This window comes from Podarcis filfolensis (assembly GCF_964270895.1).
Source record: "Podarcis filfolensis genome assembly, chromosome: 11".
Taxonomy (NCBI): Eukaryota; Metazoa; Chordata; class Lepidosauria; order Squamata; family Lacertidae; genus Podarcis; species Podarcis filfolensis.
The window spans coordinates 44,668,832-44,688,416 of record NC_139613.1 but is presented as its reverse complement, the minus strand read 5'-3'; the positions used below and the strand labels follow the sequence as shown (position 1 = coordinate 44,688,416).

Here is a 19,585-nt window from a genome sequence, read left to right as displayed (position 1 = left end):
TTGAGATGCCCCCCACAAAAAAGATAAGTTGGTAGTGCAGTGTTCTTAAATCTAAGGTTTCTTAAAAGCATTTATAAATTAGAATCGGTTATTCGCAAGTGACCAGTGCAACGTATCTGTGGGAACTTGTTTTTCCAACAAACACGCTGTGAATAGAATCAATGCCCTATTCAGTTATCAAGTGCATTGCGACACTGGCAGCTTTAACATTTATATGCATCTTGGAGAACAAAGAGCCTTGTGCAACTTTAAACACTAATTTATTATGGCCTAAACTTTTGTGGACTTCCTGAACATTTCAGGAAGGGCCATAGATCAGAGCATCTTATCTGCACGTAGAAGATACCAGGTTCTGTCCAGAGCATCTCCATGTAGGACCGATCTGAAAACCTGGAGAGCAACAGTCACTCAGCACTGAAAACCTGGAGAGCAACAGTCACTCAGCACTAGACAGATCAATGATCTGCTTTGGTATAAGGTATTTTCCTTTGTACCTTATTACTATAGTCCACTTTATCAGATGCATTAAGTGTTCTATACCTACAACCAGTATCGTATTTTTCGCTCTATAAGACGCACCAGACCACAAGACGCACCTAGTTTTTGGAGGAGGAAAACAAGAAAAAAAATATTCTGAATCTCAGAAGCCAGAACAGCAAGAGGGATCTCTGCGCAGTGAAAGCAGCAATCCCTCTTGCTGTTCTGGCTTCTGGGATAGCTGTGCAGCCTGCATTCGCTCCATAAGACACACACACATTTCCCCTTACTTTTTAGGAGGGAAAAAGTGAGTCTTATAGAGCAAAAAATACGGTACCTTTTTTTTCTAAAGGGGTACTCTCATTTTCCTTCTCATTTTGAAATACTGCCCCTCAATGAGGCCAAACTTAAGATTCACAAAATGTTTAGGAGTATGCGTACCCCTGTGCCCCCTCCCCTGAAAAAAAGCACTGCCTGTAACTCAGGATATATACTAATGGTGCATGCAAGGGGAACTGTAAACAGTGAGGTCAGTGGGAAATTAAATGCAGCAAACAAAATGAAGTCTGCAAAAATTTATGACTCTAGAATAGTTTATGCAAAAAACTGGAAAGAAAGGATTACTCCGACAAAGGAGCAGTGGTTACACAAATTAACAGAATTTGTGGAACTAGCAAGTATGATGACAAAAATAAGAAACTGGGATGAAAATATAGTAAAATAAAAAGTGAGTGGGATTGCTTTCGAGAATATTTAAAAAGAGATGGAATCAAGGGAAACTTTCAAGTGGACATAAAGCAGAGGGGGGGAAGGTAAGTGAATCGTCGGGATAGAAAAGGTGGAAAAAGAAAGGCGAGGTAGCAAATCAAAGAAAATGTGCTAGGAGGTCAATGAGGGATAGGTTGGGAAGTCTACGTAACAGTAAGATAAAATGGTGCATGTATGTACGGCAAAGTGTAAACTGAAAAATGCATAAATAAAATAAACAATTTTTTTATCAAAAAACAAAAAAACCTTATGACACAATAGATCTGTTAGACTCCACAGTGTCATGAGACCCTTTGAGCTTTTTGCTGCGACAGTTACCCCTCTTGAAGCTTGCATCTTGGTTATACCACGGTTTGTGTAGCCAATGGGCACCAAATAACTTGCTAATGTGACTCACTACCAAACCTGAAGTGGCCTGATACACAGACACCTTCTCCCACAACTGATCTTTGTGCCAAAGCTGGTAACAAAGCCCTGGCAAAACGTACTTTACTTGGACGAAACTCATATCTGAAGCCAGTTATTAATTATGGACAATTCATGTCCCTCCCTTGGTTTCGTCTAACTCCTCTTTTGCATGGCTTATCTAGCTAAACAACCTGCTCAAGAATCCTTATTCCAAACCTGCACTCCCACACCTCACGTGCAAAAAGATCCACAGCAGTTTCATGAAGCAACTGAGTAAGATTCAGGTGATTAATGGATCAACTAATCTCATACAATTAATTGCAATTTGCTTAATTGGGTCAGACCTAGCTATAGATTTTGGGAGGCCCTGGACAAGCAAGGGGTGGGGGCCACCAGCTGTCTCCAGTGCCTCTACTCCCTGCAGCAGCTAGGCTATAAATGCCCCCCTCTCCTTTACTAGTTTACCCAGTGGCAATGGCACCAAAATGGGCTGGGAGCCATTTCTGTACCCTAAGATAAAGAGCAACTTAGAAATGTTTTAAAGAATTAACTCACAATACAGCAGTGTCACCACTGTTTCTGGGTAAGCGCACGAGTGTGCACAAGCAGGAGATTGGCATGTTTAGCAGCACTTCCACTTGAGGGACTCAAGGGGCACTGAGGGCATCCACCAAGGTAGGCATCAGCCCTGGTGGGCTGTGCCAGGGCACATGGGCACTATCCAATGTCCCAGTATGCTTGGTGCTGACGCTAAGCCAGAACTGAATTACTAAACCTGCCAGTTCATAAAATGCTTTGTGGATTAAGAATACTTACAGTGCACTTTTTGGCCCCGAGAAGCTCTCAAAGTCCCTTACAAAAAATGCTCACAAAACAAACACGAAAGTACCTTATTAGAGCCAGGATCATTTAGGTGGCATTTCCTGCCCTCATTCTTGGTCTTCTCAGGTGCTGCCTTTCGAGGGTTGCCATACTTCAAAAAGTAAAATTCCTGACACACACAAACTTGTTTAGCTTTTTTTAGGAAGACCCCAGAAATGTTGAGCTATTTTTAGGAACAAACCCAAATTGTTGACCTGCCCCCAAAATAGTGAGCTGTTCCCGCTGCTTTTCCCATCGTGTTGCCATACATCCGGGTTCTCCCTGGCAAAATTCCCCCGATGCCATTTTTACACCCAAGAACCAGGACATGTCAGGAATTTTCCTGACGTATGACAAGCGTATGCATTTTACCCTCTGCCTACCTAGCATCGGAGCCCACTGAAGTCATCTTTTAATGTTTAATGTTTTGTTATGTTTTTATATATGTTGGAAGCTGACCGGAGTTGCAGGGGCAACCCAGTCAGATGGGCAGGGTACAAATAACAAAAATATTATTTATTATTATCTGAGGTAAAGGAGGCACATCTTCCCTGAGTCTTCCCATTCATGTCCTGGTAGTGGGGCTGAATAGTTGGATCTCACTTAGCCCATAGAGGAGGTGAATCGTCCCTTATGCTTTAAGCAGTAACAGGAATGTATACTAGAAGCTGGTAATCATTGACTCTGAAAAGATGGCTGTTCAGATATATGGCTTTAATAATAACTGAAAAGATATGATAGCAAAGTCATTAAATCATATATGATTTAGCTAAGATTCCTGAAGGAATCTCAGACTAGATGACCCTTGATACCTTCCAACTATACAACTGGATGATTTTATTATTCTAATAAAAAAGGATAAAACACTGGTACTAACTCTAGAATCAGAATACTTTGCATTAAGGGCGCCTACACGTTGAATGGTTCAAGAAGTTTGTGGCCGTACATATTGCAAAACACAGGCTTGGCTTGTTATGCATGTTTATTATCTTCCTTGGGAACTGTTTCATCTGTGAGTGGGCAGGTTTTGAAACTCACGTATTCCCACCCACAATCTCAGGGATCTAGGCAATATTCTGAAGTGAAGTTAGGAACACTGCCTACCTTTTTTAAGGATATAAAGTTGAAAAGATTTGCAACTTAACAACTTACTCCAAAGTTTTTTTATTGTCATTTTTGTAACAACAGCCGTTTTGCAGGGTGGGGAGGTAAAAGGACCATTTTGCAGTCCCCGTGTCAGCAACAATTACATTATCACATTCAGCATTAAGTTGCGTAATTCACTGCAAACCGATGTGGCAATAAGCAAAGCCATTAGTGGTTGTTATTTATTTCGTTACCTATGTTTTCCTCCCAGAAACTAAAAGAGATGAGCGTGGTTAACCTCTCCCATGCTTTAGTGCTCTCAACAGTCCTGTGAAGCAAGTTAGGCTGGGAAGTAGCTAAAAGGGAGTTTCATCACTGAGTATTTGATTTTGGGTCTTGTCATTCCTAGTTTGACACTCTCAACACAAACGGTCTATGAATACCTGCCAGCCATAACAGGTTAAAAAAAAAAAGCTGCATATAAAAGGGGTTAGGATTTCACTGAACAAGAAATTCTGGGAACAAACAAGACTGTGTGCGTGAGCTTTCCAGAAGAATCTGCGTGTACACTGCCAGAAACTAGATTGATCTTCTAGTACAAAAGTGTCTACTCAAAAATGAAACGTAGGTTACACGCATAGAAGATCTTTGCAGCCTACTCAAAAGCAGATCCCATGTATTGCAGCCCAATACATGTCTACTCAAAAGCAGATCCCAGTGGGACTTGCTCCCAGGTAAGAGGGCTTTAGTCTCGTCCCCCCAAAAAGAAGCTCGCAAAGTAATTGCAACCTACTATTGACAGCACACACCTAGCAGGCTGGGACCCACGTCTGCAGACCCTGCAGGCAGCCCCCTCCTACCTGCACCCGGGCAGGTAGCTAAGAAGCAACCTTGAAAGCCCTCGAGGTCGCTGCTGCTTACCTCCCCCTGCGCCAGTCACCAGCACCACCCGCCCGTCAAACCTCAAGGGAGCGGACATGCTGCTTCAATAACTCGAGAAACACTCCTCCCCAGCTGCACAGCGCAGAGGGTAAGCAGGGAAGAAGCCGGCCAAAGGGCAAGGGGAGAGCGCGTGCGCGAGTTGGCTCGTTGCATTCTGGGAACGGTAGTTCGTTGGAGCAAGCAGCCACCTCCTCCGAGCCGCGCAGCTTAAATACAGTACTGTACTAACTAATCGGTTTCAATGGACCAGGATTTCCCCAAACTTAGGTCCCCATATGTTATTGTTGTTTTGGACTACAACTCCCATCATCCCCAGCTAGCAGGACCAATGATCAGGGATGATGGGAATTGTAGTCCGAGATCCAAGTTTGGGAAACACTGCATAAACCAGTGATGGCCCTCTAGCTGTTTTTGGGACTACAGTTCCCATCATCCCTGACCACTGGTCCTGTTAGCTAGGGATGATGGGAGTTGTAGGCCAAAAGCAGCTGGAGGGCCAAGTTTGGCCATCACTGGCATAGACCCTCTGAAGGTGGAATCGAGACCTTCCCTTTAATGTTAAACGCAGAGGTTCTTGAGCACTTCCAAACAAAAGGTGGTAAAAGCAAAGAGAAGCCTTCCCGTTTTTTAAGAATGAAAAATGTAAGTGGTGGGGCCGTTTTGAACTGGCAGCTGAGCTCTCACTTGTGCCCCAGGAGATATTTAAAAATGGCAGCGCCCATGTGAACTAAGAAATCTGATTCCTTGTTCATGCAGCCGACTAAAGGTGGTTCAGGGAGGAGCAGAAGCACACCTTCTGTCCTCCAGATGTTGTGCACTACAACTCCCATCATGCTTCACCACCAGTTGTTCTGGCTGGGGCTGATGGAAGCTGTAGTTCAGAGGGCACCAGGTTGGGGAAGGCTGGAGTAGAAACTGGCAATGGGTGTAAAAGTAATGGGAAGGGCAAAGGATGTGTAGGTTATGCTGTGGATAGAAATGTGTGTTGCATTTGTGCCTCACAGCACAATAGGGTACATGTCTACTCCAAAGTAAGTCTCATTGAGTTCCATGGGACTTACTCATGGGTAAAAGGGACATGGGTGGCGCTGTGGTCTAATCCACTGAGCCTCTTGAGCTTGCTGATTGGAAGGTCGGAGGTTTGAATCCACACAACGGGGGTGAGCTCATGTTCCTCTGTCCCAACTTCTGGCAACCTAGCAGTTCGGAAGCACGCCAGTGCAAGTAGATAAATAGGTACCACTGCAGCAGGAAGGTAAATGGCATTTCAGTGCACTCTGGCATTTGTCACGGTCCAATGTACGCCAGTAGCAGTTTGGTCATGCTGGCCACATGACCCGAAAAGCTGCCTGCGGACAAATGCCGGCTCCCTTGGCCTGAAACGAGACGAGTGGGTCCTTTACCTTTACCTACTCTTGGGTAAGTGGGTTTAGAATTGCAGCCTCAAACTCGAGTGCTGTTTTAGTTCTAGAGGAGGGAAGGCTTGGGAAAACATATTTATAAAAGAATACCAGCAGCATTCTCTGTTAATTTGCACACATTTTCTGAGAAGGCAAAAAGTCTCCTGAAAAATTAAACTTTGCCATATGCTTTCAATTACTGCTATGTTGCAGTTTTTCAAGTTCACAGAGTTACTCAAACCACGGCAGATGTATCTTTCAAATGGAAACAGAAAAGGCACCTCTGATCTTGTCAACTCTGCTGGCTGGGTCATGGGACAATTTGTTCAGTTAAAGAGACCTACAGATATGTTTGAAACTTCGGTTCGTCAGAGGATGTTAAAAGTCTGAGAAATGCGAGGTGCAAAGCTTGGTATGAGGCATGCTTGTGGAATTGGAAGACGGGATCCATCCCTTCTCTTCATAGCCAAGAAGTGCAAGATGCAGGATAAAAATAAAGACTATCCAAAATCCATGGCCAGACAATATTTGTTAAGACCAACTGAAATGTAACAAAACAGGGCCAACTTTTAGTGTTCCTCTGTTCTCTTATTAGGCTGCATGGGAGAAAGGGAGAGAAGCTGGCTTGGCATTAGAATATACATTTAGTCACAGAATGAGTACAACATACTCCAATTAATTTCCATATGGAAATTTAGATGCATGCATATGGTTAAGTGAACTACATAGTCCATATGTTAGTCATTAAGCTGTCTGGAGACTATTCAAGTTTCAGGTTACTGCTGGGACTAAAAGCCACCATCCGTTCGAAATACATTATTTCCCTCAACATATTCTGAGCACTGTCGTTTGTTAAGGACGCTGCAGATTTTTCTTTATATACCGAAAAGCCCAACCCTAGCCTCCTACAAGGAAAAGGTTTGTGCCATAATAAACCGGTGAATCTTTTAAGGTTACGGCAGCTGCTCCGGAAGTTCTAAAAAAAAAAAAGGGTAATACACTAGCTGCCCATCAGTGTTTTAAAAGCACCGCAATACTTTAGTCCTTTTCTGTAACAGTGCTGCAAAAAGTACTTTCAAATCTCGCGAGACTTGCTTTCTTCCGACAGAAGCCAGCGTGAGAGAGAGAGAGAGAGAGAGAGAGAGAGAGAGAGAGAGCGCACGCGCAGTTACTCTTCGATACGACGTAGTTGGCAGTTGGGAGTAGCACGTGACCACCCGAGTTCTTCTGCCCAGCCAGCCAATGGGGGCGCTCCTCGCTCGGGCCGCGGGGCTTTCGAGGGCTCGGTCGGCGAGACAAGATGGCGGCGCTTAGCGCTGAGGCGTCTTCTCAGATGGGTAAGGCGCGGCGGCGGCCGGCAGGGCAGGGCACGCTGTTTTTAGGCGTGGGAGACGCGACCTGCCCAGACGCAGCGTGACGGCGACGAGGAGGAAAGGGAATGACTGCGCCCGCCTCATGGGGGGCGGGGGCTGGTGGGTGCCCTCTGCACATGGCCAGGAACGCTCGTGCTATTTTTTTGTAATTATTCCCAACCCAAAACCCCGCCTTTTTTCCGAGGCTCCCGGCGCAGTAATATAAATCTCAAACCCTTTTTAATGTCCAATTTGTCAACCTCAAAAAGCCACACAAGTAGCAACACACACACTATGGAAACGTTTGAAAACGAATGAACATTAAATTAAATAAAACTACACAAGGGGATCTCTGCATTTTTCAAAGCCGGTGGTCCCAAACACAGGACGTGTAAGGGATATATGTAATCCTGCAAAAAAGAGAGCTGCATATTCTCTGATAAGAATACTATATCAAAATCTGATTTCCTCCCCACTAGGGGGAGTATTGTACTGCTGACACAACTACACAATTTTGCACCCTCCCAGTGCTTTGCACCAACCTCAGGATTGCTTTATCTCTAGCATCTTAATAATTAGATAACCTGATTTATTACTGTAGAAAGGACTGGCTGCTGGCATGTTTTCAGTTTCTGAAAGAGAGAACATTGCTGCTTTAATTTCAAGGTTTTTTAGTTTGTTTGTTTTTAACATATTAGAGAAAAAAGGGGCCAGTTTAAAGGAGTGGATTCACTGAAGTATGTTTTACACCATCTCCAAGCACCATTCTAGCATTTCAATCTCTTCTGATTCAGATGAAACAGAACTGGGTGTCCTCCATATTGGTGACACCTCACTACGAAACACTGAGCAGTTTCACATAGCTGTTAAATAATATGTCAGCTTGCATGGAGCATTATTATTATTTATACTCCACCCCACTCTGGGTGGCTCCCAGCAGATTAAAAACAGAATAAAACATCAAACATTAAAAACTTTCCTAAACAGGGCTGCCTTTAGATAACTTGCATGGCACCAAACAATGATGCCCTCATAACTACTTTTTGAAAGCCACCCTGCAGGTAACGGTGAAACTGCTGAAGTACAGTGTCCCCAACCTTGATCTCCCTGGGCTGTTCCAGAAGAATACCATTGGCAACCGTATCAAAAGTCACTGAGAGGTTGAGAAAAATAAGTAGGTATAGATGGCTCTACCTAACTGTACTGTCCTGCTTTGAATCAGCAATTTTGTCCCTAAAGTGCAGAACAAATTTGTCACAGCAGGCTGCTCAGGGTGTCAGAGCAGCTCTCTTGGCCAGATGACAACAGCCCATTTGCTGCTTGGAAGCTCTGCTGGACAGCTACCTGCAGTTGCAGTGGTGGCCACTGGTGGAGGAAGAGGGGGCGGGGAGAGCACACCGCCCCTGGCAGCGCGATTCCAGTGGGGTGCAATCACGGCTGCCCTGCCCCCTGCAGGCAGCACGCCACCCCCAGGATGTGTGCCACGCCCCTGTGGGCGGTGTGCCACACCCCCAGGATGCGCACCAGCCACGCCCCTGCCTGTTCTCTGCCCCCCCTCCCCGGTGCCAGAGCATGAAGCTCCGCCACTGTGGGCAGTGTGCCACACCCCCAGGACGCCTACCAGCCACGCATCTGTCTGTTCTCTGCACCACACACACACACCCCCCCCAGTGCCAGAGCATGAAGCTCCGCCACTGGTGGTGACACCAAAGGCACTCAGTAGCAATTGTGCCAATGGCTCTGTGCAGCCCACCATTTCAGTGTGACAAGAGTGCCAGCCAACTGCTTAGCATCTTCAGTCTTTCATAATAATGTATGAGAGTTCAAACTATGTAGGGCTGCTGGGATGTGTATTTTAGCCCCACCCCAACATTCCCAACTCCTTCCTCTTCTGCCATTTTTCATTCAGCATAAAGGTATGCAGGAAGATTCTAACTGGAACCCAGATTGTGCAGGGTTCCCAGTTACAGAGAATATTAGGATCACGTACAACTGAACACTGTTATAATTCCCCTTTGAACCATTGCACAGAATATGTGAAGGTCAGCAAAGAACCCAGTACACAGGGGATATTGGGGTAGGACTTTAAACCCACACAGATTCTTCCAAATGCCTGAAGAGCACTTTTCTCCACTAGGCACCAGAGCCTAATTTAGGAAGAGATGTAGTAATTGTATCCACATCCCTCATTTGTATAAAGGACAGTGACGGAACTCATGCATGCAAAATCATGGCTAGTAGAACAGGCTTCCATCAGCTGTGTTTGGTTACTTAGTAGTGAGAAAAACATTGCATGTGCTCTGAGATATGCCTTCCCCGCCTGCCCCCAGACTCAAGCTACAACATAAAAAATGATTTTGGAAGCTACATACACACTAGAGATCTTTGACTACTGTGTTGTATGTGTTAACTTCAGACAATTTATCATGCTTGCTTCAGTGTTTTTCATCCCAGAGAAGCAATCTTTATTTTCCTACTTCTTTGATTTTAGCACATGCCCCTGGAAAAGAGAGACAAATTTTTCATTGAATTCTGAAACCCTTTTAGGTTTCATGCATCAAAGCTAATGTCCTCCATGAATAAATCAAAGCTTGTACAACTTGTCTTTTAATGCAGAGCAATGGCATACTCTTATACATTGGGTTGCACAAAAAAGGCATTTTCTGCCATGTAAAAGACAAGTTACAACTATTGATAACAAACTGAAAAGTGTATCTTGATGAAGGAGCTGTACTTATCCTAAATTCAGTTTCCTGTCTGAAATACCTTGCATAAGGAGGGAAAGTTCCTCCCTTTGTTTTAACAGCTATTTTTATGTTCCCCCAGTTTGCAATATATTTTCTGAAATGCTTGCACTGGAAGTAGTGTTTGTAGCAACTGTGGTGTATCACTAATTCAGTAGTGTCCCTATAGATTAACTATAAAAATGTTATTTTCTTTGCTTCAAAAGCAGTGAAGTCAACCTCTTTTCAGATACATGCAGTTGATCATCTGTCAGCAGTGGTATCTGAAAAGCTGCTTCCTGGATTTGATGGCAAGCAACTGCATATTGTGCAACACACAGTGGGAAGTTCTAAAGAACAAATTGGCAAAGGTAAACATTTGAGAAGCACTTAACTTTCCACTTTCATAGGAGAGGTCTGCTCCCTTGTTTTCTTGCAAGAACCAAGCTTTGCATTTGTAATGCATGCATTTGTTGAACTAGTTGTGCCTAAGGCACCAGGTCTGGCAAGCTACTGGTTCCACTAGTTAGGTTGTGCCCAAGGCACCAGTGTCTCATTGTGCTAATATACTGGTTTCACTAGTTAGGTTGGCCACAAATAATGTAACAAACAATTGTTTTACAACAAGTGCTGTATGTGGCTTGCTACTATTAGAGATACAATGCAGTAGTCTGAATTATAGAGAACTCTTAGCAATCTACTTCTATGTACGTCTACTCAGATGTAAGCTCCATCAAATTCAATGCAGCTTACTTTCAGGACTGCAGCTTAACTTAAAATGGTAGAAATTTACAGCCATAGGGGGACAAATGTGGATCATTTGGTCATTGAGCGAATTAATCTGTAGAATTTATCCAGTATGTTAAAACTACCACCATAATTATTGGTGAGAGGAGAGAACATTGGATGAAGTCACTGAGCTGTATTTGTAGTTGCTATTCAGAGATGGAGTTTGCATATTCAGACAGAATATGACAATTCCAGATAAATATTGACAGTTGCTCAGATAAATATTGACAGCAGTTTAGTTCCCTACTAGTTGGATCCATTGGGTCTGACCTGTAGGAAAGCCTCATTGTTTAATATGTAACTGATGGAAGTAGTTGAGTACATATGTGAAATGAAGTGCAATCAGGCTGCTGAACATATGGCTAAAAATTATTCTTTATTCTAATGAGTTCAGTTGTTATTCTCAGTTTTTCAATTGAAATTCAGAAGACCTAAAGATAAAAGTATTAAAGTGCTCATGTGGGGACAACACAGGGAGAAATAACTTACTTTGAATGTAGAATTTGAAGGACAATTTTTTTTCCCTGTGGCAAAAGATAATGCAGTAATCAATACATGGTTTCTATTCAGATCTTGTGAGGGAACACCAAATCTATACTAGTGATGAAAAAAGCAAACAGAAGAAACGGAAAAAAATTACTGTGTTCTTGCTGACACTAACAGAAAATGATACTGGCTTCTCCTCCATTTTGAGCTTATTCCAGTCAATAGTACTTAGCAATAAGGGATACTCCATTTTAAAATTCGCCATGAGTGTTTTGTGCCTAGTAAGTGTTGGTGTATTTCTTTTCCCTCCCCTCTTCCAGTAACTCAACATTATTCCAAATTGTTTCGTTTTCCTGTTTTCATTTCCACATTTCCCTTATTTATCCCTCACTTTTTCCCTTCTTCCCATCTCCATTTTACATACTATGTTATTTATGTTATTGCTCAAGATGGCCATCTATGTAATGACCTGGTAAGAATCATAAATCAAGCAATGCTCTTTCTATTGACAAGATATCATAGTCCCTGTGGTTTTTAACAGTAATGTTTTTTAGGTGGAGACTGAACCATATCTCACTGGCGCATTGATCTTGGAACATCCACATCTTGCTCGATAGCCACTTCCTTAGATAGTATTGTCTTCCATTTTCCAGCCACTGCTTCCTCTAGCTCACCTTTATTTCTATAAAGGTTTATATTCAGCAGTATCAGGATTTGTGAGTGGTTTTTTGGTGGCAGCAAAGTGAGGCATTCTATCAATGTGAACCAGACAGAACTGGAAGCTCAGCAATAGTGTACAGTATTTTAGTCACTTGGAACCTTCTTGTGGTTGAACTAAGAGCCATTCAGCATCTGTTTCATCATTCAGATGTTGAAGCTTTACCAATGGTTTCCTTTCAAATTTATTTTCACTATTTTTATATATATATAATTTTTTATTAATTTTCCAATACATTTATACATCTTTAACCAAATTGTAACAAAACATCTCTTTTGGACTTCCTTCAGCTTCCCTGGCAATCATCCATGGTTATCTCTTAATTACGCATTCCCTTAATTTATTTTCACTATTAGTCCCGATAGCTTTCATCAGTTTGCCTTTCACTGAAAAATTTTCAAGAGTTTTATTTGTGTCTCTGGAGAATGAGTTTGCCCTTGGTTTGGGGGCTAAACTGTGATGAGTGCCGTCTATATCCAATGCAGGTAGTTAGATAGTTCAGGAGCCCAACCCTCCAGTCTGGAATCCTATACTGTCTCCGTTCTTCACCCTCACATTCCTATAGAACCCACAAGTTCCCTGACCATTCAGTTTTAATAGAAAATTCCATGAGTGCATATTTAAAACACTTTTTCATCCCCATATCCAATGGTACCATAGTAGTGCGTTTTAATTATTAATTTTATGCTTTAATTCAGCAATTTTTGAAGGCAGCCTGCCACTTTACAGATGAGTTTTATTTTGTTACTTCTTTGAGGAGCTCTGCAGCAACTGTCATCTCCCTTTTTTGCACTTTTGATTGCTTTGGCCACCATTTTATTGGCCTATGAGATTTATTTCACATCAGCTGAAACAAAGGTACCAACTGCCATACAGTTTGCTGTTAATTCATGTCCATTAGCTAGTTGTCCTATGTTCAACATACACTTCCTGAGGCTGCTTCTTTTATTAAGGAGGGATGATAAAAGCCAGTGTGGTGGGCAGTTTTTCTGCTATGGGAGAAAACACTTATGCTTCCATCTTTCTTTGTGTGTGCACACCCCTTTTGCCTATCATGTAATGATTACAGTATTTTAAAAAATTAAAAAGTGATGAATGTTATAGGACACTGATTCATTATCTTCTTGCAAGAAGGGGAGAAAACAGCCTTAGAAATAGTTGGTGTACATAAATAAAGAATCAAGAGCAATAGGTAGACAAATGTAGAAATGTTCAGTAATTTATTCTATAGATTTCTTTTTCCACTAGATGATGCTTTGTATAGCCACTCTGTACCACTTCTGATATTCCAATATGACATTTTGCCAGCTAAAATGCAATTATAACACATTCAGAAACATGTTTGCTGAAAAATAAGTCCCACTGAGTTCAATGGGTCACCCCCAGTTAAGGTATGTACAGGATTGCAGCCTTAGAATATTATGTGCCACCTATATAACAGAAGTATTATACATTATCCAGGGTTTGATAGCACTCAAATTTCTAGTACAGTCATACCTCGAGTCGAATACACTTCAGGTTGAGCGTTTTTGGGTTGTGCTCCGCGGCGACCCAGAAGTAACAGAACGCGTTACTTCTGGGTTTCGCTGCATCCGCAGATGCTCAAAATGACGTCACGCGCATGCACGGAAGTGGCAAATTGCGAGCTGCGCATGCGCAGATGCGGGTTGCGTTTGCTTCAGGATGCAAACGGGGCTCCAGAATGGATCCCGTTTGCATCCAGAGGTACCAGTGTATATTTTTTCTTAGGCATTCTCCATGCTTTGAATTATACCCATCTCAATCTAAATGTAGTGGTGTTAAGGGCAGCTAAATAAGTCTTAATAGAATGATCTCAAACTCTGCTAATGAGTGGTAAAACTTAAGGGAAATCAAGTTTCTTCCCGCAGCAATAAAACATATATTTTGCAATACCTTAGGGAAAGCAACTACCCATAATAGAAATGGCATGTACAAAAATTATTAGAGATTTGTCAAGAAGGAACAAAACATGGCTTGGATTTAATTAAGTAGTGCATATCCATTTTTTGATTCGTTATGCCATAGAAAATCAGGCACAGCATTTATAATGAATATATTCTTTTAGTAACAATTCTTTTTAAAACTTGGCAATCAGCAAAGACTTGTGTGACATACAAAAAACATTACATTTTCAGCAAATTCCTTTGGATAGTCCTATTTTCACCTCAATATTGTATTTTAAAGAAATCTTATACAAGCTGCTGCAGTTATAAGATGCATTTCACCATATTTGCTATACATTTATTCTAGGTTCTACACAGTGACTTCTGTTTCAGAGGCAATGTACACAATATCGTTCAGAATTTGGTGCTGGTACTTATGGTTTGCAGATTCACAATACCACCCATTTATATATATATAAAATAGTTACTGTATTTTGTCACGCCACGCTATAGATTCTCATGTGCTCACATACACAAAATGTTGACTTGTGCATGCAGGGTGCCTCATTTTATTGAGGAACTTGATCTGGAAGTACATTCTTCTACAGAAATAAGAAAAGGCATATGCAAACTGAACTCCATGTGCCCACTGTGGGATTGGAATATTTAGGACAATTTCTATTTAAAAGCAAGCCCCTTAGCGATGACAGTAATTTTGGATTAAGCTAATTTTTGGTTTGTGTGAGGGTATTGTTAGCAGAATGGCAAAATGTACATGGGTGCTTCATTTAACCACACACTACTAATGTATAGTTTTCCTGGCCACACTTTGTTACTGTAGCCAACTAAGAATAGCAATACATCAATCAAATCCAGACCATTCAGCTGATAAAGCACACAAAATTATGGTACTATAGATTAACAATCCAAAGCCTTAAATGATATGATTAAGGGTAGGGTCATATGGAAACAGCCTTTGTGAATTCCCTCGAGAGTACATGCCACAAGGTTTAGAGGTGGGATGTACTGGTCTTCCATGGAAGTATGTTATGTGAAACCATGCCAATACATGTGAAGCATATGCAGATGCAATAACCACAGGACAACAGCTTGATGAACTACTACTATCGTTATGGGAACAGGGACTGCCATGTACAGATGTCAGTTTATGCCAATGAAGTATTTCCAGATGCATCTGGCGGCAGCCCTGCACATTTCAAAGGCAATTGTGTGGTCTCTTACTGTCTTATATGAGAACCAGCCCTACGAAGCAGAACTATTTTAACAGTATAACTAAGACCATGTGACCTAAGCATTTATGTATAGCATATATGGATCTAGATTAAGTAGCATAGGTTCTATTAAATCTAACTCCAGTTATCATATATGTGCCATAGTCATGATTTGTGTATATAAAAAAATATTTATCCTTTATAGGATTATAAATACTCTTCTACATGTAGAAATATGCATTTTGATTCTGATTGTCTTGCTGTACACTTTTCCTGTCTATTTTACAAAAGCTTTGTTTCACGAATAATCCCGTTTCATGGCTTTATTGCTCCACGTTTTAAAGCAAAGTACTGCAAAAAAGAAAGAATAGCAATAGATGACGCCAAATAAATGGGTCAATTTGATGAATAAATTTCTAAATATTTAGCATTTGTTTTGGTATTCAATTTTGCCATTACCACACACAGTTTTTCTAGCCCTCCTTCATTGAATCCAGACCATCAGTAGTCCTCAGCCTATGAATATACACCACCGATGCAGTAACTTATATATTCCCTTCATCTAACATTTTGTTGACACCATCACAGAGTCTCTGAAGGTGAGACTTGTAAGATCCAAATGGATTGTACAAGGCAGCCAAAAATTCACAATCTGAGAAGTGATCAAACACGTGGTTGACTCGTCCATGAGATTTCGCAGTTAGGTGACGCTGAATGATTTCATGAAGCAGGTCTCTGCATTCATTCAAGAGTTTTGACAAAAACTTTCTGTCAAAGGTATAATCCACTTGATGGAAGCTCACCACAGTTTTGGCCAACTGGTGAACTTTCTTCTTGAATTTCTCCATAAGGATGATCTCTTCTTCATTAAACTGGTTATTCCGGTAGAGGATTGCTAACTTGATTACAGTCTTAATGAGATTTTTAATGATCTTCTCCGCTTCCTTTTTGCTTTGTGTGTATTGCCTTGTCACTCTGTAAAGTTCATCCAACACATCACTGCTAGTGTCATCTATCAAAGCATTGGCTATGGATTTAGATGCCATTTTGCCAAGGATTTTCTTCTGGGCCTGGATGGCCAAACCTTTGGAATTGAAGACATCTGTTGCCACTGGAAGAAAAAGAGTAGATGTTAGTACCTTCAGACTATCTGATGCAATCCATTGAATGTGAAAGCATTTTAAAGCACTGTGTGAGGGGGAAATAACTAAAGTTTCCCACTACATATATTTCCTGTATTAAAATGCTGATTAATTTCCTTGTGTAACAATTAAAAGAACTAAAACCTTTATACTACTTAGGAGGGTATATTTTTTATATCCAAGTACTGATGTTGTTATTACTATTTCAGTGAATGGTACCCTATATTGCTTCCTTGAAATATAATCACCTAAAGGAATCCTGAAACCAATATGGGAAGCTAATTACAGACCCTAGAAAAAATAAAAATCCCCCCAAAAAAGGATGGAGTACACCTGAAGAACACAGAGAAAGGTCATTTATTTCTAGGCAAAATACCCAGAATTTTTGAGAAGCAAGGGTGGTAGCTACTGAGCAAAGCAATTTATCATGAGATGAGAAGAGTCTGAGCAATGAAAGCTTCCCTTAAATTGGGCTGGGGGACTGATTGAGCGGAGGCTTATCTGTGCCAGAAGCCAGACTCTCCCTTCTGCCTACCAAACATGCTGGTGGGAGCCATTAGAAAGTCCTGAAATGGGATATTCTGAGGGCTGTGGAATGGCTGAGCCAATCCTGGATTGAGTATATCCTGAGCCGGTCTCACTGCTGTTACATGATGGCATCTGGCTGACTGGTGCTCCAGCATGGAGCTGGTGCGGGCACAGCGCTGCCACCATTAGGCTCTATCATCCTGCCCTCTCCACTTCTACCACTGTGAGCAAGCGGGGCTGTGGATGTAGCAGTGGCCCTGATGCTCCAAAAAGCAAAAAAGGTAGTTAGTGGGATCTTGGATTGCGCCTTGAATGTACATATTTGAACACAAAATGTGCACTTTGGTTGGTAAGAACAATTTGTTTGTTTTGAGTGGAATATAGGATTGTGGTTCTTTGTCTTAAGTGTCAGATTTCCATGCCTGTGCTGACATACCCCCCATAGGACACATGTGCAACGCCACAAAAAGCTGCACTGTATAAAGAAACACCTTGTCTGTCCTGAATCTAACGCCAACCAATTCAGGATTTTTTTTGGGGGGGGGATTCTTTCATTTCATCACATCACAACATTATTTTATAAACTTCTATTATGCTCCCTCAATTGGTTTACCTAAATCCACAAAAGCTTTAGCCCATGTTTCCCAACACAGCAGCTGTGGGCACAATATCTGCAGAGACAAAACTAAAGTCCATCATGAGAGCCATCCTTATCTTGGAAAGATACACAAGTGGGCTAATTCAGACACACTACTCCACTGGAAGAAAGATAGAGCAATTCTGAGGAATATACTAAAGAAATATGATCTGGCCCTCCAAAAGACAGTTTAGATCTTGCAACAACTAAGTGGAATACTGCTTTATTTGTTGTTTTTTTAAAATCCAGCTAATCACATGCATATGGATTAGCACAAAGCTTTACACATGTCTACTCCTAGACAATATTTGTTGAGAGAATAGCTAATGAACTTTGAATAAAGTCTTACTCCAAGAGCAAAATATGTACATCTGGAAGACTCCTACAGATCAAATCCTGGAACTTGGAATGTGTCCAAGATATCCTACTAGCGCTCATGACAAAGATTCTGCTATTAGACACAGTCTAAACAGTTTATTTTAACTCTCATATCATTTAAACATGTCTTTTAATAGCCCAATTTTCACAGATGAAGCTACTCAGATGCCAGATGAACTATTGTGATCTATTTTAAGAGAAGCAACTGGGATCACATGATGGACAAACTTGTGTTTTAACCATGTGATGGAGGGAGAGTCAGTCGATTTAAGAAATAAATAGTGCACTTAATGGCTCACTTGTAGTCTCAATTGTAAGAATCAAAACTCAATTTTCTCATATTAAGTGACAGCAAATTTCTTTTCCTAACACACACATTCTCTCTCTCTCTCTCTCTCTCTCTCTCTCTCTCTCTCTCTCTCTCTCACACACACACACACACAGGGTTTCCTGTGACTGCAGTTACTTTATTTCATTTTTCTATCACCAGATCCTTTAAAAGTTGCTCTAAAATGACTTGACATTCCACTTTATAACTACCCTAGGAAACCTATTTAGAATTAAGTAATTCTAAGAATAGCCAACTAGTGCTAGAAGTTTTAAAAATATGAATGAGATTATTACATATAGTTTTCTACAATTACTATTACTTCCATTGTCCAATACTTCCAATATCTGACACAAATCTAATATTTCATGTTTTCTACAACAATCCTATAAATGTTCTTCTAAACTGTTTCTGCCGGGGGTCTCACTTTACACTAAGCCAGGCATGGCCAAACTTGGCCCTCCAGCTGTTTTGGGACTACAACTCCCATCACCCCTAGCTAACAGGACCAGTGATCAGGGATGATGGGAACTGTAGTCCCAAAACAGCTGGAGGGCCAAGTTTGGCCATGGTGCACTAAGCCAAGCTATGTCTTAAAGGAACATTGTGGCTGATCTGATTTTCCTTGGGTGCTGCTGCTGCTGCTGCACTACTGTGAGCAAAACCATGATTCAACTTAGAATGTCATCCTAGCTGGATTCATGGCGCTTCTTGCTCCAGACAAAAACAAAAGCTATAACCAAGGTTTGGTCTTCGTTTCATAACTCATGATTTGTCATGGAGGCTAACTATAAGACCAGGTTGAACAACATGCTAAGCCAAAGCATGCCTTGGCTTACAGCAGCAAAGTAGAAAGATGATCGAGGGAGAACCACAGCGGGTGTTACCTCCTTTCTGGGAATAAACTATGGTTTGGTTTGGTTTAGTGTTTTGTGTGAACCAGCTAATTATAATCACTTTCAGGATCAGACGCAGCATGAAGAGCAGGAGAGGGCCACTGTGCTCATGTCCTGCTTTTGTGGACCAGGCTTCCCATAAGGATCTGCTTTGCTACTGTAGATAACAGGATACTGCACTAGGCAAGGCTTTGGTGTGGTCCAGTGGGACTTACGTTCCTATGTTGGGGTCTCGCAGTTTACTTAGCCACAAGGAAAATTAACTGCTTTAAACTTAATGAGGCTGCTATGGAAAGTCAAATTCCATCTTACAGTGCTTAAATAAGCTTTGAGCCAGTTTACACACCCACGCTGCTGTTTTGTTATTATTTGATTTGAATTCTATTTCTTCTAAACTGCTCTGATTTTGCTACATATAAATAAATATTAAACTCAACTGGACTGTTGGACTGCAGCTCATGTAATAACTTGCATGTATGACTGAGGCAGAAGTTTCATTACTTCAAGCAGAATCCTCTTCAGTGGAAAAT

At 41.5% G+C, this 19,585-nt stretch overlaps 2 protein-coding genes and 2 long non-coding RNA genes across 7 annotated transcripts in view; 2 read left to right on the top strand and 2 right to left on the bottom strand.

The window, feature by feature from the left end:
- HSD17B4 (hydroxysteroid 17-beta dehydrogenase 4) overlaps positions 1 to 4,673 on the bottom strand; it is a 78,688-nt gene extending 74,015 nt beyond the window's left edge. The window contains exon 1 of the mRNA XM_083576807.1: positions 4,522 to 4,673. Within this exon, the coding sequence (XP_083432933.1) occupies positions 4,522 to 4,579 (58 nt within the window). The 5' untranslated portion in view covers positions 4,580 to 4,673. The remainder of the gene's footprint in view (positions 1 to 4,521) is intronic.
- A 438-nt stretch (positions 4,674 to 5,111) lies between these two features.
- Positions 5,112 to 6,456, top strand: LOC310745208. The gene is made up of 2 exons (XR_014540025.1): positions 5,112 to 5,184; positions 6,165 to 6,456. It is a non-coding gene; the product is annotated as an uncharacterized lncRNA (long non-coding RNA).
- A 625-nt stretch (positions 6,457 to 7,081) lies between these two features.
- LOC310745076 lies at positions 7,082 to 16,437 on the top strand. Its single transcript, XR_014539899.1, has 2 exons — positions 7,082 to 7,279; positions 16,130 to 16,437. It is a non-coding gene; the product is annotated as an uncharacterized lncRNA (long non-coding RNA).
- Positions 13,214 to 19,585, bottom strand: part of TNFAIP8 (TNF alpha induced protein 8) — a 46,237-nt gene continuing 39,865 nt past the window's right edge. For all 4 annotated transcript variants that reach the window (XM_083577200.1, XM_083577201.1, XM_083577199.1 and 1 more), the window contains one exon: positions 13,214 to 16,257. In XM_083577200.1, coding sequence (XP_083433326.1) covers positions 15,692 to 16,257 — 566 coding nt within the window. In that variant the 3' untranslated portion in view covers positions 13,214 to 15,691. The remainder of the gene's footprint in view (positions 16,258 to 19,585) is intronic.